The following is an 18,144-nucleotide window of genomic DNA, read 5'->3' as shown; positions in this document are numbered from 1 at the left end:
TATTTGTGTATAAAAAAATAATAATAAAGGTGGGATAAAAAGAATCAAATAAATAAATAGCAGCTGCAGCCATGCAGTCAAAGTCATGCCCTTTTCTGATGCTTATGTGTTTGTTTGTTTATTTTCTATCCTGCCTTTAATATTTTTACCAATCAAAGCGAATATTTGTAGCTCAGGGTTGAACAGTGGAGTCCTGGGTGCTCTCTGAGCCTTGTTGTTTTCTTGCAGACGTTTCATGGCCAGACTAGGCAACGTCTTCAGTGCGAAGAGGGAGGGGGCCTTGGCCCACATGCTTTGTCTCAGATCTTTAACATAAAGCTAACTTTCGAGCCTTGTGCTGCCACAAACCTGAGTGGCGGGACATTTCTTCTGCAGAGATATAATCAACCCACCTGTCTTGACTTCCTGTTCAGATTTTCTTCTCCTCTGTTTTGTCTGCTTTCAGAGCGGCTTCATTCATGGTGAGTTAGAGATACTGCCATAGGCAGGGTCAAGATTGGGAAATCTTGGGCTGGGAGAAGGAATTTTAAAATTTGCTTGTAAAATGAATTACGTAGGTGTTGGAGTGCCAGAGGGTGATGAGTATTGTAAGCTGTGATGAGCAAAGGGGTTGCAGATCTAGAGTTGCTTAAGCTGGAGGAAGCATCTGAATACCTTCAGGTGTGGGACAGTAACAGTTGCTTGAATATTAATTGAATGATGAATAATTTTTCTGAAATCCTTTGGTCTGGACTCTTGTACCACTGAATGCAAGTTGATTAATGGTTCTAAGGAAGAAGGAAGAACTGAATCAAACAATATTGATGCAGCTTTAGAAAAGCAATCACAGATTTGTCTGAAATTTCTCCTATGGAGACAAATTCAGTGTAGATTCCTCCCAAGTAAATGTGTAAAGACATTATCCTTAGATTTTTAAGACTGATTACCTCTGAAGTATAGTGGGGGTCAAAATTGGATTATTATTATTATTATTATTATTGTTATTGTTATTATGTATTTATGAAAGGAGGGTTCTAAGCCAGGAGTACAATACTGATTGAATGGATAAGGCAGAAGACAATATTCAGGGGATGTGTTCAATTAAAAAATAATGTATAGTAATAAATAATTCTCTGGCTGAGGAATTATGTTTGAGACCGATATTGAAATATACTTTCTCTTCTCTTTGAGGACCTGCATGGTATATTTTTAGTCTTAAATAAACTAGAGCAGCATTTGCTCCATTTTTAATTTAACCTTTCCATCTTTTTAAACACAACAAGCAAGTAACTATATTATTATTGCTACCAATAATAACGAAAACCTCAGGAAACACATTCTGCAGAAATCAGAGACTTCATGAGATAAAGAGTGCAAAAGAGATTGCTCATTTATGATCATACAGTTAGAGAATTTTAGATCCAGAAGGACCCACCTTGATCATGATCGTCCTCCATCTCAGGATGATTGTCAACCCTCCGTTTGAACCCACTGAGCGGAATGGAGCTCAGCTCCAGATAATATCGTTTGCAAGTTTAAGATGGAATCTGCCTGCTTTAGCTAGATCTTTTATTCCAAGTCCTACGTTCTGGACTGATGGAGAACACACCTTGATGTCCTTCTGTATCGCACCCTTTCAGGTATTTGACGGATGCTCTCAAGTTCTCCCATTCCCACCCCCACCATCTTCTCTCCTCAAGGCTAAGCATGCCCAATAATTTCCATCTTTCTTCAAGGGACTTAGCTTCTAATTTCCTGATCATTCCTGCGGCTCTTCTCTGCAACTGCTCTTTTTAAGATCCAATCCAGAGAGCGGGACTGTGGCTTAAAGATTGTAGTTCTTTTCCCTCATACTATGGAAATGGAGAAATGGAATCAGGTTTAGAAAGCAACTTCCCAATTAAATCTGTGGGACCCAAATTTGGCTACTCACTAATTCCCATGTTTTCGATGGGTCTGAATCTCTTTCTCCCACTTGGGATACAAATGTGATTTAAAATTCTGCAAAGGGCACAAAGAAATAGCTTCCGATCTTCTTTGCAACAGTTGTAAGTACGATGATAAATTTACCTCTTACTCTATGGTTACAACATAACATTCTTCTTTCTATATTCTATCTAATCATCAAAACCATAAATCATAAATTCATTTTTTTCTGTTTCACCACAAAAAGTCTGTAAGGGGTTTCCAGTCAGAAAGTTTCTTTTCTATTTTTTAAACATTTTTTCCTTTCTTGCACTTTCAGCTTTCTCTTTGATTTCTTTCATTTTCTTTTTCTCACTTCATATTAATTTGTATTAGTTTTTTCTTTTTTTTTTAAAGAAACAATCTTTGCAAAAAAAAAATTTGTATTTTTTTATTAAAGGGAATAAAAAACCCTCTATGTAAAACAGTGGGTGAAACTTTAGAACTGACTACTGCAGAACATCACACCTCCTGTCCAGAAGAAACGTGAACAACTGCAAGAATTACGGGGCAGAGAATGCAAAATTGCATCGCCCCAGCAATAGATAACGAGGACGGAAAATACGAGACAGCTGGCCAGCCACGTACTTTGGACTGCAACAGGGCTGCCCAGACATGCTGGCAGGGGAATTCTGAGAATTAAAGTCCACACATCCTAAAGTTGTTGAGGTTGGGAAACACTGCTAGGGGACTAAATCTAATCATCTTCCACTGCTCTTCTGGAATGCTTATCTTTTTCCCCCTTTTTTTCAAAAAAGATGCAAAAGCTGATCCACCACAAACTACCTAGATAAGAAACCACAGGCACCAATCCCCTTTTTCATCTGAGTGCCTGGATGCACACACAGCTGGAAGACTTTTTTTTTTAAAGCCATAATTACCTTGGGTTAGGTTTCAGGGAGAAATGGGTTGCTTGATTTTATGCCCAGAGATCCTTCTTCCAATACAAAAGTCCAGATAACAGATTTGACGTATCCCCTTTCTTTAAACTTCAAGTTACTTTCAGCCCGCTTGGTTTTGCTACAGGAGATTACAGCTGTTCTGAAAATGATGACCATCAACAATTCCCCAGGAGGGTTGCGGTATCACCTTTTCTGTTGACTAACCCATTTTATGAAAAAGCATCAGCTTTTATGAGCCGCGGGCTAACCGCTTTGGTTGCCTCTGTTAAAGTGAGCTGCGTCTCACATAATGGGCTGCCTTTTCATGAAATGTTAGTCAGTGGGAAAGGTGCTAATAGATGCCCTTTGATTTTATGTTTGCAAGTAATGTAGTAATAATTTTTTTTTGTTTCTAACCACTCTATAAATTGAGCTGCAGCTGATGAAAGTTGATGCCTTTTAGTAATTTTTTTTTAGTGAACAGAAAAGACTCCTACCAGTCCTACCAGACTCCTTCTGATTTCTGGATACCATAGATCAGTGTTTCTCGACCTTGGCAGCTTGAAGATGGGTGGACTTCAACTTCCAGAATTCTGGGAGTTGGAGTCCACCCATCTTCAAGCTGCCAAGGTTGAGAAACTCTGCCATAAGATTAACACTGCTCTCCTCCTACAATCTCTGTGGGGGTCCTTTGCTTTCCAAGAACTGGACTTGCAAGGTGATGTTGCTGTGTAAATATGCCTTTAATACTCCGTCCTTTAATGCTTAGTTCAAGCAAAAGTCTGTAAGTCTGTAAAGTGGCATGCAACCTTTGCCTCCTTCCAACTCACTCTACTTGGGATGAGGTGCTTCTTCAGCGTGGTTCTTCTTCTTCCAGTTGCTACTGAGCTCCCGGCAAAGGTCCAAGTTCCAGGCAGGTCTCTCCCCAAGATATGCTGCTCACTGTAGCTTGTGGTACGGGCAGTTGACTAATAGTCCTCTTGCCCGCTTGGAATAGCTGCCCATCTCCAGACGTTGCCTCCACTTCCCTGTCTGTTTGCTGATCACCTTTCCTCCTACACACACCTTTTCCAGTCTGTCTTAGTGTTTGCTTTTGTAAGCGAAGGGCCTGGGTGGGGTGAGGCTGCCTCTGGACATTGGCATGTCCTTGAAAATGCCAGAATGTGGCTCAATTATCACAGGCAGGTGGAATGCCGGCTTGGTTGCTTGTTAATAAAGTTGTGAGTGAATGAATGCATGTAGGGAATTGTGTGAGAAGCGTTTCTGCCTGGCTGCAGCTACTCTTCCTAAGCGCAGACAACAATCCCAACTTCACTTACTCACACTATCCAAGATGTCCTATAAATATAAGTATAAATATAAATGTATCTCATCTTCTATTTAATCTGGGGATGTGATGAGAGACAGTTTGGTGTAGTGGTTAAAGGCACCAGGCTAGAAACCGGGAGACTGTGAGTTCTAGTCCCACCTTAAGCCCAAAGCCAGCTGGGTGACCTTGGGCCAGTCCCTCCCTCTCAGCCCTAGGAAGGCGGCAATGGCAAACCACTTCTGAAAACCCTTGCCAAGAAAACTGCAGGGACTTGTCCAGGCAGTCTCTGAGAATCGGACACAATTGAATGGATTAAAAAAAGGGGGAGAGAATGTGATGGGTGATGAATGAATCTGTCAGCATCAGTTTTCTATTTCATGCCAGTCTTCAAGTTCTTGATTGATTATACTTGTAAGGCTATTTGAAAACAAAAAAACAAAAACTGTGCACTAAAATTTATAAGTATTTTGGTGCACATTGCTCTAGAAGCTCAGTGCTTGGAAGGGGGAGGCAGTTTTACCAAATGTGCAAACTTTTCTCTGATATAATTCCTTTTCATATATTTTTAAATACAGCGGATGCATTTTGTATGTAGTTTTTTTTAAAATATCTTTTCATTTTTAAAATTCTGGCAAATTTTATTACAAAATTTAGAGCACTGTGCCTATAGAATGCTAAATTTCAGCTCAATATTGCTCTGAAAATGCAGAATTAAATTCTCAAAGCTAAATTAATTTATCCCCATCCCTATTAGGTCCTGAACCTCAGATCTTATGCATATAGAGCCAGTAATCTTCCCAGGAGTGATCATTCCTGGAGAACAGCTGATTGATTCAGTCTTTGAAATAAATCTGGCTATTGGATTGGACCAAGATTTTGGAAACTAAACATTTACATTTTCCCACCCAGAACTTCTGAATCTCTTTACCTTCTGAATAATACCATTTTGATAGCTTGGTTGGGTGCTGATTAGAGACGGTTACTCTGTGTTTTGAAACCCATCCATTTTTAAATCTAGAAATAACGAGGTTGGGGTTAGTTTTGTTTTTGAATCATCAGATGTCATTCAAATTGCCTTAACAAATGGGTCTCCTGGTACTGCACTGTAATAAAAATAATAATGAAAGTCCATTTCAAAGGAAATTACACTGGAATAAACTGAAGTGGAGGGACTGGGGAGAAAAGGATGCCACAAAAAAAAAGATTAAGTAAAAAGAGCAAGATAAAAAAAGGCAAAGGCTCTTAAAAGAACTGATGAAACACTTGAAAGGGAGTGTGGTTTATAGGTATTTAAAATGTCTGTTCTGGGCTTTCCATCATTGTGTGTGTGTTTGCAGCTTTCAGAGATTGGTGACAGTCAAAAGCGTGGTTCAAAATGTCCAAGCAAATGAAACAATAAGATGAGCGTCGGTGCAGAATTTAAGACAAGAATGTAGGCAAATGGGGGAGAGACGAACTGTGTGGGTGTATCGGAGATGAGGAATTTGCAGCCTCACTGGGCCAGATTAAGATGGCAGCATCAGCTGGCTAAGGGTGATGCATGCCTACAACAACTGCACATTCAGAAGCTTCCCCTCGTGGCTTGATGACACCTGATACAAGCAGCACCAACAATATGCATGTTGTTGTTTATTCGTTTAGTCGCTTCTGACTCTTTGTGACTTCATGGACCAGCCCACGCCAGAGCTTCCTGTCGGTCGTCAACACCCCCAGCTCCCCCAGGGACGAGTCCGTCACCTCTAGAATATCATCCATCCACCTTGCCCTTGGTCGGCCCCTCTTCCTTTTGCCCTCCACTCTCCCTAGCATCAGCATCTTCTCCAGGGTGTCCTGTCTTCTCATTATGTGGCCAAAGTATTTCAGTTTTGCCTTTAATATCATTCCCTCAAGTGAGCAGTCTGGCTTTATTTCCTGGAGGATGGACTGGTTGGATCTTCTTGCAGTCCAAGGCACTCTCAGAATTTTCCTCCAACACCACAGTTCAAAAGCATCGATCTTCCTTCGCTCAGCCTTCCTTATGGTCCAGCTCTCGCAGCCATATGTTACTACGGGGAACACCATTGCTTTAACTATGCGGGCCTTTGTTGTCAGTGGGATGTCTCTGCTCTTGACTATTTTATCGAGATTGGTCATTGCTCTTCTCCCAAGGATAACAATATGCATACGCTGTCTTAAAATTCTCTGAAAAGTGGCTCCTGATCTCCAGCCTTATCTATGCACACTCATAAAAAAACCCCCTCTGTTTTGCAGGTTTGGTATAATGTGGCAACCTCAAAAAAACAACAACCGCCAAACCACCCTTTCCAGAGATGATAGAGATATTTAGAAATATGAAATGTTGACTTTCACATCTCCTCCTCCTCTTCTTCTGCCTCCTCCTCCTCCTCTTCCTATTCCTCCTCCTCCTCCTCTTCCTATTCCTCTCCCGCTCCTCCTCCTCTTCCTCTTTTTTCTCTTCCTCCTCCTCTTCCTCCTCCTCAATAGTCAAGACCTTCCTGTTGGCACCTTCCCAGATGTGGGAAGCCATGTCAGTGGTGCAGGTTGAAGGTATGCAGGTGTGTCCACATGGCAGAAAAAGTCATTTGGTGGCTGCAACTGCAGGATAGAAGCTCCACCCCTTTTTTACATGGGATGAGAAAAGGGGGGAACCTGCAACCAAGGAGATGCAGATGTGTGAATCCAGAAATTTAATTTTTCCAGGTGTATTCACAGAGGGGTCCAAAAGTCAAGAGGGCAACCATCCCCGTATGATCAAAGCTCCACTCCTCCTTGACCCGCCTCACGACACATGCAAAAATGGGCAGAGCTTCAATCATGTGGCCGAGAGCTGCATGTACGATGTTTACATGCCATGCAAAACAAAATGCAATATGCCAGATCTTTCCACACCGTAGCAGCGGACAGCATCCAGCAAATTCTGGCTGATCTTGCAGAGCAAGATAAGCCGCTATGGGCCTGGCTGGATAAGAGGCCATCCAGAAAAACCTCTGTGCTTACATCCATACAATTCCTGGAAGTGGAGTTGGGTCTCAAAGGAGTCGTTAGACCAGTGTTCTTCAACCCTGGCAACTTTAAGAAGTATGGACTTCGACTCCCAGAATTCCCCAATCCATGCACACTGGCTGGGGAATTCTGGGAGTTGAAGTCCACACATCTTTAAAGTTGCTGAGGTTGAGAAACTGCTTTAGACCTAACGTCAGAAAGCAAATACCTTTGGCTCTGTCTACTCTGTCGCTAGGTGAGATGTACAGTATACATGTAATCCTGCAATTTCATTGGCAAAGTTAGGAGGGCAAAAAAAATCTTAGTTTGTCCTTTTTTAGTGTGCTCTCAAAGGAAAAAAAATACAGAAGTTGTGATGTACCTTGGTGCTAAAGCTCATACCATTAAAAAAAAAAACCCCAAGCACAAATATGTGAGAAATTAAAATAAGGTGAAATGCCCCCTTCCAAAATAGAAGCTGTCTGTGCAATTGAGAAGATGCTCATGGGAATACCGTGTCCTCTCCACACGTGTCAGCTGGACGCCTTCAGCGGCCTCAGATCACTCTTTGTGGCTGCTTCTACAGCACAAGCACTGCGGCTTTCTTCAAAGCGTTGAGAATTTCATCACTGGTGTTCTCTGAAATCCAGCTTGAGGTTTCTCTTGCTAGGATGCCCTATTGGCAAAACAAATCCGGACATCAACAACTATTTGCAGCACGGGCATGCAAGCAAGGTTTTTGTTCAGAGTTGGCCGTGTTGGGAGGCAGCAAAGGGAAAGGGATTCCTGCCTTGGGCAGGGGGTTGGACTAAAGACCTCCAAGGTCCCTTCCAACTCTATGATTCTGTGGTTCTGTGATTCTAGGATTCAATCCCAGCATGCACCATGAGGCGGTACAAGCAGTCTTCAGCTGATCAGTGAGCGGGTAGGGAGGGAAGCTCTAGAGCAGTGTTCCTCAACCTTGGCAACTTTAAGAAGTGTGGACTTCAACTCCCAGAATTCCCCAGTCCATGCATGCCGGCTGAGGAATTCTGGGAGTTGAGGTTCACACATCTTAAAGCTGCCAAGGTTGAAAAACACTAATTGAAGTCCAACCATGTCACTCTTAAGTCCTTCCAAATTTAGTCATATCATACCTCCAGTAGGCTTCTGAACACACAACACCACACACACACACGGAGCCCAGTATGAAACAGAGCCCACCCACTCAATTCCATTCATCATTAGGATATTTCTGATCATTCTTTTGAATAATGAAATAGTAGAGAAGGAAAAGTCAGTGTTTCTCCAAAGGACTTGGCCAGGGGCATCCACGGCATTTGGGTCTCTTTGTGTGGGTCAAAAAAGTCAAGATGGAGGCCATAACTACATGATCAAAGCCCCAGCCCTTTTTTATGCAGATGTGCATGTGAGTCTCTCATCGCATGGCCACAGTTGCGACCTGGATTTTTTTGACCCACCAGGATGCCCTTAAGCAGAAAAATGCCAAATTCCACATATTAAGTCTGCATGTCATAGAGGTTTTGAGCCACACACAGCAACCAGAAATATTGAAATAAAATAAAAAATAGTATAATAATAAAAGAAAATAATTCTCTGCCATATTTCCTCCTCCTTTTAGGCTGAATTTCAGAGCAGTTTCAACAGCAGAGATTACGTAGACTACTATAATGGGAGTTATAACGATGACTACAATTACAGCGGTTGTTGCTCGTCCCCACCGTGTGATTTCTCTCCCTACCAGATGTTTTCCGGGAGTTTTCTGCCTCCGCTCTATGCCCTGATTTTCCTTCTGGGTTTAGGAGGCAACGCGGTGGTCGTCGCTGTCTTGCTCCTTGACAGGGTCCCCCTGCCTGGGACCGACATCTTCATCTTCAACCTGGCCATTGCAGACATTCTTCTGGTGTTGACTCTTCCTTTCTGGGCTGCCCAGTCTGTGCTCGGTTGGATCTTCAAGGACTTCCTGTGCAAGGTCATCGGCAGCATCCTCAAGATCAACTTCTACGCCAGTATCATCTTCCTGATTTGCATCAGCTTTGAACGGTACCTCTCCATTGTTTATGTGATACGCATGTACAACAGGAACAAGCGGTTCCTGGCCATCTATACCACCTTGGCGGTCTGGCTCACTTGTTTCCTTCTCACAGTGCCAGACTTCGTATACTTACGGGCCGAGTTTGATTCTCGTCTCAATATTACTTCATGTTCTCTCAGTTTCCCCCCTCATGCAACCAAGACCTGGAAAATCTCCCTAATCATCCTCAATCAAGTAATAGCTTTCTTGCTCCCTTTGATGGCTATGATCTATTGCTACTGTCACATCATCCTCACCCTCCTGCGCTCCAAAGGCTTCCAGAGACAGAAGGCCCTCAAGGTTATCTTGGCAGTGGTGATTGCCTTCTTTCTCTCCTGGTCACCCTACCATTTCGTTCAGTTCATCACAAACTTGCTCCAGCTGGGGGTTCTTGAGAAGGATTGCCAGTGGGAGGAGAAACTGGACATAGCTGAGACCATCACCACGAGTTTAGGCTTCTTTCATTGTTGCCTCAACCCACTGCTCTACGCCTTCATTGGGGTCAAGTTTCGAACCAAGCTCCTCATAGTGTTGGGGAGACTTGGCTGCATCAGTCAGAACTTCCTGAAGAGGCATTTCAGGTTGTTGAATCACCAGAAAGAGTCAACTTGGTCTGAAAGCACAGAGGGCTCCTACTCAGGATTCTAGGAGGCCCATGGCCATAAGGATACCACTGCCATCCCAGAATCCTCCTCTTGATCCTTCTCAAGCAGAGTTGAAACTGGCATATCTAGCATCAAGATCTAGCATCAAGATTCCTCTGTGGATCAAAATATTAGTGGCTAAACTGAAAGAATTTGGTGCATTAGCAGGTTTACGGTCGAATAAACAGAAGAAAAGAGGTTAATGAAAGGTAGGAAAATAAAAGAACAAACAGAACCGATGAACAAAACGGATTTTAAGGTTGAAAAGAAGGTAGAATATTCGGGTATCACTTTGACAAATATGAGTTATTTCAAAATAATTATGTTAAGACATGGGATGACATTAAAAATGTATGTTAAGATGGGATAAAGTACAGTTGTCACTGCTGGGGAGAATATCTGTGAATGAGATTAACATTTTACCTAGAATGTTATTTTTGTTTCAGACAATACCTGTTTTGACCACTGATGTACCATTTAGACCAGTGCTTCCCAAACATGATGTATACTGTATGTCACCAGAGAAATTGTCTAGAACAGCCTTTCTCAACCTTTTGACCCTGGAGAAACCCTTGAAATATTTTTTGGGCCTCAGGGAACCCCTTCACATTCAGACTCAATTATAGACCAGCAATTACAAAATTATTGTATTCATTGTTTCATATGTAGGCCTGTCTATATGCCTGAACAGTGTTCTTAAACTAAAAATAAAGAATGAAACTTACCTCTTTCATGTGAAGTTGCCCGGATCTGAAATAATTTTTTAAGTAAACTGTGATCTCCCAGGGAACCCCTAGGGACCCCTCGTAGAACCCGAGGGTGCCACAGAACCCTGGTGGAGAAACCCTGGCCTAGAATGTATAAAGGTACTTTGAATTTATGCAGGAAATGTGATCAGCATGAAGGAACATTTTATCATATTTGGTGGATGTGTAACAAAGCCAAAAAATTTTGGATACAAATCCATTCACTGATTCAGAAGATTTTAAAGACTGGTGTACAACTGAAGCCAGAGGCCTTTCTTCTGGGACCAATGGACAGACAGCTGGAAAAAAGGTCATGGAGCTTTGTTTTTATATATGACGACTTCAGCGAGATTATTTATATGCTGAAAAGTGGAGCGGTTCGGCATTACCCTCAATGGAGGAATGGCTGGTGAAGATGATAGAACCTGCTGAGATGGCTAAATTGACTTCCCTCATGAGAGAAAAGACAACATCTGCCTTTATTGCTGACCGGAAACCCTTTACAGACTTTTTGCATGAAACAGAAAAATAAGAAATAAAAAAAATGAACTGATGATTTGTGAGTTTGATGATTAGGAAAAAAAAAAACCTGGATAACAGAAAAAAAGAGCTTTTCTTTATGTAACCATAGCGTGAGGGATAATTTTGTAATCATGCTTGTATATGCTGTAAATTGGAAGCTTCTTTATATTTGTTGTATGTTGCCCAGAGTCACTTTTCCGTGAGATGGGCGGCTATACAGATTTGATAAAAATAAATAAACATTTCTTTTCATCTTTTCTATTTGCCCTTTTGTCTTCCTTCCTCTTTCATTTCTTTTTCTTTCTTTCTTTCTGTTTGTTTTTGTTAGTTTTCCATCTTCTTTTTAAAACTTCTAATAAAAACGAGAGACAGAGAGAGAGATTCCTCTGTGGATCAGGCTTCGTTAGAAAGCGGGCTAAGTACTTCCATGAAAAAAAGGTTCTTCAGAGAGGTGGGCATTGGCAATCCTGGTTGTGAACGTCAACACTTCCACATCTGAGTCAAGAAGCTGGTTGCAGATCATGGTCTTGAGGTCACAGGCTCATGTTTTCAATTGCTTCCTCCGAGCGGGACATTCTGAGGTTGAAGATAGGGAGGCTTTGAATGTCAGAACGCAAAACATTTCAGGGCTCGTGTCAAAAACTCCAGATGTTGAAGGCTTTGTGGTGCAGTTTATGCTGTTATTTCACATTGGCTTGATGTGCACCCCAATGTCCTTGTAACCTGCTCATAAACTCTGACCCTGCTCTTCTGAAATGTGTAGCTGAAGATTATTTTCTCTGATGAATATGATGGAAGAAGAGCGGTTTTGAATAAGTCTTTGAACTGAATATACTGTATATGAATGACAAATGAGAGAAAAAGATGGCTCTTAGTTTCCTGGTCAGTTCTTCTGGATGCCCATTGCTGGAAAGAGGATGTAGGGAAAATGAGCTTATCTTGACTAAGTTCCTTAATGCTTTATCTATTCAACATCCTAACATTAAAAAATATTAACACTGCGGTGAGATGAGAGGGTTTTTAACTAAATGTCTAGGTTGACTAACAGTACAGAGAATGGACTTTGGTTGATTCAATCCCCAAGAGTTCCAGTTTTAACTAGATTAGAAAAAGCAACAATTCTCTTAAGCTTACACTAATTGTAAGTTTTGTATTTTTTGTGTTCTTCAGGATCCAGGATCTAGAGATGCACACTTACTTTACTCTGTTACACAAGGTGTTTTTTTTTTTGCTAGTCCTCACCTCCTCCTCCTCTTCTTCCTCCTCCTCCCTTCTCTTTCCCCTCCTCCCTTTCCCCCTCCTCCTCCTCCTCCTCCTCAATTGCAGCAGGAGGCAGCATCTTAGCTGCCCTTAGTAGATCTCAGAAAAGTTAGGCAGAGTCAGATCTGGTTAGTTCTTGGATAGGAGACTACCAATGGCTCAGGGTGGTAGGCTAGCTAAAAAGTAGAAAAAACATCTCAGAAAACAACGACAAACCACTTCCATGCAGGTAGTCCTCAACTTACGACCATTAATTTAGTGACCGTTCAAAGTTGTGGTGCTGGAAAAAGTGACTTGCAGGCGGTCCTCACACTTATGACCGTTGCAGTGTCCCTGTGGTCATGTGATCAAAATTCAGGTGCTTGGCAACTGGCATATATTTATGACGGTTGCAGCGTCCTGGGGTCACGTGATTGCCATTTGGGACCTTCCCAGCTGGTTTCTGACTAGCAAAATCAATGGAGGAAGCCAGATTTGCTCAATGACCACATGATTCACAAAATGACCATAGTGATTCGCTTAACGACTGTGTGCCAGGCAAGATCAGTGAAGCCTCCTCCTGACAGTTTCCCACCAGACGTTGGGAAAGGAAGATTGCAGAGTTGAAAGGAAGGAGCACCTTCCCCCAGAGAGGAAGGGTTCTAGATTTGCAACAGCTTCAAAAATAATAATTTGATTCACTTAATGACCGCATCACTTAGCAATGGAAGTTCCAGTTCCAATTGTGATCGTAAGTTGAGGACTACCTGCATTGTTGCCATTCAGGGGCATCCACAAAGGTCAAACACAATCCACCTAAAATGGGGTGGGGCTTTGATCACATCACCACCACCACCATCTTCCCTGTTTGGACCCCACTGCAGACAGCCTTGTCAGCACAGGGGAAAAAAATTCCAAAATCGCACCACCGAAGTGCCGCCAGTGTTTGCAGTGCAATCTTGGGGAACGTTGGGAGTTTCAGAAATGGGTCTGGGGGCCACTGATTCTCAGACTGCCCACTGCCCCCCTCCACGCTAAAGGCACTGGGGCCAAGGTGGTAGAGAGGAAAAGAAGCAATTGGTCCTCAGTGTGGTTCAGCTTCCCCACCGGGGAAGCTTTCATAACCTGAGGGTTTCCTTTCCGCCCAAGAAGCCCCGGTGACTTCATCCCACGATTGGCTGCTTCTGCGCCCACTCTGGGGAACACAGCGGAGAAGGGCGCCCAAGGAGAAGGCTTGGATGCAGCCATGGAAACGAATCTGTCCAACGATTCCTGGGAAGTGGATTACACCGAGGTACGTCGCTCCCTGCCTCTCTCGTCTCTGCTGCTGTCGAGCCAATGGCTTAGCTGAGCCCGTCCCTCTGGCTTGGGAAAGGAGACCCCAAGATCACCCCAGCTGGGCCGGCCAGACCATCGGCTGCCGGAGGTCTGCAGAGCGGGGCGGGCTGAGTGATGCGCCATGCCCAGCTTCCCCTGCCCCCTCGAGCCCACCAAGTTGGTTCATGCGCAGGCTGTGGGTATAATGCAGTGAGGGAGCCATCTCATCGGCTGCTTTGGCCAGCAAAAGACCTCGGCCCACCCTGTACCCTTGCAAATGTCCTCCCGGTTTCATTGCACGCCAATGTTCACCCACCTTCCGTTGCTTCCTACTCCACAAGGACCAGATAGTAACCAGGACCAACCCTTAAAAGGGTGGGTCTAGATACGGTGGGGCTTTCATAGCACATCTCTTGAGACTGGGAAGGGATGGCTGGGGGAGATTGTACTTCCTAGAGTTCCTGGGCCGAGGAGGAGGGAAGGAGAGGAAAGAAAGAAAGGAAGGAAGGAAGAGGGAGGGAGGGAGGGAAGGTTGCTCTCAGGGTAACAGTACCACATTAAATATCCGTGGTCAAGAGAAATGGGATTGGAGGACAAGGTGGAAGTGAGCAGGGAAGAGGATCAAGATGATTTCCCATTCTGGCAGGATTGGCTTGTCCCCTCCTAGTTTACTTCTTTTTATTACTACTAATCTGCCCAGCAGAAAGCAGGACAGAAAGACAAGACCAGTGACAACAGGCAATTCGTAAGGGGGCATGTATGCTACGCCTGTGTGCCTGGGATGTGCTGAGAATTTCTCCCAAACAACTCCTCTTTCTTTCTCCCTCCCTCCCTCCCAGCCTGGCACCGGATTCCCTGAGATTGACCCCAAAGCAGAACCATGCGTTCAGACCGAAGTGGACACCTTTGCTGGTTATTTTGGCCCTGTTATTTTCTCCCTGGTGTTTGTGGTGGGGCTGGGGGGCAACAGCTTGGTGCTGGCCATCTTGGGCCTGAGTCGCCGTTCCTGGCGCTTTGCGGACCACTATCTCTTCCAGTTGGCTCTGGCTGATCTCCTCCTGGTCATGACGCTCCCCTTCCAAGCTGTCCGGTTTACCCAGGGCTGGAGATTTGGGAGGTTCCTCTGCAAGCTCATCGGGGGCCTCTCGACCATGAACATGTACACCAGCATCCTCCTGCTGACATACATCAGCACTGAGCGCTACTTGGTGATGGTCCACGCTATCCCGCCAAACTTCTTCTTGAAGGTTGCTCACATCTATCTGACTTCAGCCTTCCTCTGGGGTGTCGGCTTGGCTTTCTCCATAGTGGACCTGCATTTCCTGACTACCACCTACGTCTCGCAGGCTGGGAAGGTCATCTGCCAGCTGGGCTTTGAGGTTCAGGAAGCAGACTCCTGGAGACTGGGTCTACAGCTGTTCTTCTTCCTTCTGGGCTTCTGCCTGCCTGTCCTAGCGATGATCTTCTGCTACGGACGGATTTTTACCAGGCTGTGCCATGCTGGACTCCTGAGCAAGCATTTGCCCCTACTTCTCCTGGTGGTAATCTGGATCCTCTTCATTGCCTGTTGGGGCCCTTATCATTGCTTTGTCCTCGTGGACACTTTTCAACGCCTGGGTCATTTGCAGAGGGACTGCGGATGGGAGAAGGTGTTGGATTTTGGGCTCTTGATTACCAGGAGTCTAGGCCTTGCCCACTGCTGCCTCAACCCCTTGGTCTACGCTTTTGGAGCAGTCAAGTTCCAAAGGGAATTTTCCAGGCTGTTCTGTAGGAGAAACAGAGGCAGGTGCCATCTAGGTAGCCAAGAATGTAGTCAAGCTACTGACCAGAGCGCCATCCACAGCATGGATTATTCTGTCATGATGTGAGCTGCGCACGGTCAACCCCATGTGCCAGGCAAGATCAGTGAAGCCTCCTTCTGACAGTTTCCCACCAGACGTTGGGAAAGGGAGATTGCAGAGCTGAAAGGAAGGAGCACCTTCCCCCAGAGAGGAAGGGTTCTAGATTTGCAACAGCTTCAAAAATAATAATTACAAAAGACCAAACCTCATTGCAACTTGCTTCAGACTTACAAGAATTACGCATCGGAGCACTTGCGGCTTCAGTCAGCAGAAAATTCTCTTTTGCCAAAAGGCTGGCCTTCAAGGGGTGGGGCAGGGGAAATTTTATTTGTTTTTTCCCCCTTTGTTCTGCGGCTCTCAGAAATGGGCACAATTTGCAGGTGAAAGCTTGCCCGTCATTTATTCCCAGGTGATTGCAACTAACAGCAGGGTTTAGTATCAGTATTAAATGGATCAAGGATCTGGGGATTTACTTAATGAAAAACAATAAAGATTTATTCAAACATAATGATTTACAGATCTGGAAACATATAATGGCTGACATTCTAAGATGGAAAAACATAAATGTTCCTTGGCTAGGAAGAATATTGACGATAAAAATGAGTAACTTACCAAGGATTAATTTGTTATTCTAAAAGATGCTAGTAAGACTTAAGAAAAGTCATTGAATGAGTGGGAAAGGCAAATATATAACTTTGCTTGGTTAAACAAAACAGTGTTTCCTAACCTCAGCAACTTAAAGATGTTTGGACTTCAACTCCCAGAATTCCCCATGCTGGCTGGGGAATTCTGGGAGTTGAAGGCCACACATCTTCAAGCTGCCAAGGCTGAGAAACACTGATACAAGGCAACAATAGCCTCACAGTATGGGTCTGGGCAGGTCAGCTTGGCAGGGTCAGCCCTGTTTGGGAATTGATTGCGATGCTGGTAGGAAAATCCCAGTCTGTGCATCTCTCAAAGGGTGGATGGGACTGGCTGGCTGAGCTTGCTAAGTCATCCCCCTGTTTAAACAACAATTTACATGTTGTGCACATGCGGCTACTGAGTCTTTAACTGACCTGGTTAGACACACTGTTGCCACACAGCCACACCATTGCAACAACTGGGGAGCAGGCAGAACTGCCATTACCGGGCCCCTATGATGCAACAAATAGGTGTGTTGACGTTTTTTTTCCCCCTTGGCAAGATCCCTAGCACAACCCTCAGAAACCCAACAGGCAACGACTCCAAACCAACCATGCTGGCTGGGAAGCTGGTGCCATCTTAAAGTGGCCAAGATTGAGACACACGGCTTTAACCCCTTTTATTTACTTGCCTTCCTCCCACATCCTCCCCAGAAGCGATGAAGGGGAACTCAGAAGGATGAGAAAACAAAACCAAACCCAGAGATCTTTCCCCACAACGGGAAGGATCCAGCTTGTAACAGCCCTGAAGGTGGTTTCAAAACACCACACGTTGCCCCTTGCTTCATGCTGACGGGAATTACTTCACCAAGCATTTCCAGCATTGGCCCAAAGAATGTTTCCCCTGCAGTCTGGTTTCAACCTGAGAACTTTGGGATGGTCTTCAGACAGCAAGGTTCACATGGCTATTGAACGGACAATTTCTGAGCTTCCTGAGTAGGGATCTCGAGTCCCACTAAACAAGCCAGCTTTTGCCTTTTCATAAAACGGGTTAGTCAGAAAAGGGGCTACCAGGCTCCTTCAGAATTTTTTGCCACCATGGACTGGCCTGGCTTGGTTGAAGTGAATGTTTCACTGTATTTGACAGTCCTTCCTCGGCAGAACAATGTATGTCATAAAACACTGTTTGCAGAAACATATATTAGAGGAAAAGGGCTTGCAAGGGTGCCTGCTAGAATATGCTGTAAATATATATATAAATGAATATTTGCCCCCTTCTCTTGAGAAAACCTGGATTCCTCCTGATTAACTTGTCCACTATCATGTGGCTTTGCTGCCTTGGCATTTTGAGTGGATGTTGAGAATTCACTGACAGCGATAGCCAGTGCCCACCCCTGCAAATTCCTCGGTTTCTAGGGGAAGCTGGTGCCTAAATTATCAGTCATCCTGTTGGGATTCCTTGCATGTCAACGAACAAATCCATCACTAGAGAATCACCTAGTAGGAAAGGAACTTTATTCACATGCTAAAACAGAAATGCATCTCTGTACCCCCAAAGTATGGAGGGCCAGACTGGGAAGAGCTGGGGACACTGAGACACAAAGGTTGAAGGACACGGTGGGGGGACGGCTGAGTGGCAGGGCTCATTCGTTGGGCCACAAGTAGTGGTACATTTGATCGGAGATGATGTTTTTATAGGTGCCCACTGTTGAAGTGAAGCTTTTATAGCCTTCCCTGGAAAGAAAGAACACAGGACACATTTCAGATTATCAGCCCCTTCCCAAGAACAAAGACTTCTACTCACTAATTTTCACCCACATGTTGGGAGACCTTCGGTAGAGATTTCGTCTTTGATCGCTTTTGGCACTCAGCTCCAGGTCAGGACCCCTGGAAAACTTTGCCCCCAGCCTCCAAGTTTCCTCCCCCATGTCTGCTTGAGTTGCAATTTTAATTTACCAAAAATAAGAAAGAGGACATTATTGAATACCAGATAAGATAAAGCTAGCCTTGAATCAAATCCAG

The 18,144-nt window shown here is 44.2% G+C and overlaps 2 protein-coding genes across 2 annotated transcripts; both read left to right on the top strand.

Moving 5' to 3' along the window:
* Positions 1–8,753: 8,753 nt before the first annotated feature.
* Positions 8,754–10,159, top strand: LOC134503045 (C-X-C chemokine receptor type 3-like). Its single transcript, XM_063311658.1, has one exon. It carries the CDS (start codon positions 8,861–8,863, stop codon positions 9,836–9,838), a length of 978 nt encoding a protein of 325 aa, XP_063167728.1. The 5' UTR covers positions 8,754–8,860; the 3' UTR covers positions 9,839–10,159.
* Positions 10,160–13,162: 3,003 nt separating this feature from the next.
* LOC134503712 (C-X-C chemokine receptor type 3-2-like) lies at positions 13,163–15,960 on the top strand. The gene is made up of 3 exons (XM_063312616.1): positions 13,163–13,233; positions 13,491–13,635; positions 14,498–15,960. The coding sequence occupies exons 1-3, from the start codon at positions 13,163–13,165 to the stop codon at positions 15,524–15,526; spliced, it is 1,245 nt and encodes a 414-aa protein (XP_063168686.1). The 3' UTR covers positions 15,527–15,960.
* Positions 15,961–18,144: the final 2,184 nt, after the last annotated feature.

The sequence above is a fragment of the Candoia aspera genome, chromosome 10, assembly GCF_035149785.1.
Source record: "Candoia aspera isolate rCanAsp1 chromosome 10, rCanAsp1.hap2, whole genome shotgun sequence".
Taxonomy (NCBI): domain Eukaryota; kingdom Metazoa; phylum Chordata; class Lepidosauria; order Squamata; family Boidae; genus Candoia; species Candoia aspera.
This window is presented reverse-complemented; position numbering and strand designations above follow the sequence as displayed.

What these genes read in the sequence shown, in the direction of transcription:
- LOC134503712 (XM_063312616.1), top strand. Translation starts at nt 13,163, where the DNA reads ATGGGGTGGGGCTTTGATCACATCACCACCACCACCATCTTCCCTGTT. An exon ending in ACCCCACTGCAGACAGCCTT is followed by an intron (nt 13,234 to 13,490) that starts GTCAGCACAGGG and finishes TTTCCGCCCAAG; the next exon opens with AAGCCCCGGTGACTTCATCC. An exon ending in GGGAAGTGGATTACACCGAG is followed by an intron (nt 13,636 to 14,497) that starts GTACGTCGCTCC and finishes CCTCCCTCCCAG; the next exon opens with CCTGGCACCGGATTCCCTGA.
- LOC134503045 (XM_063311658.1), top strand. Translation starts at nt 8,861, where the DNA reads ATGTTTTCCGGGAGTTTTCTGCCTCCGCTCTATGCCCTGATTTTCCTT.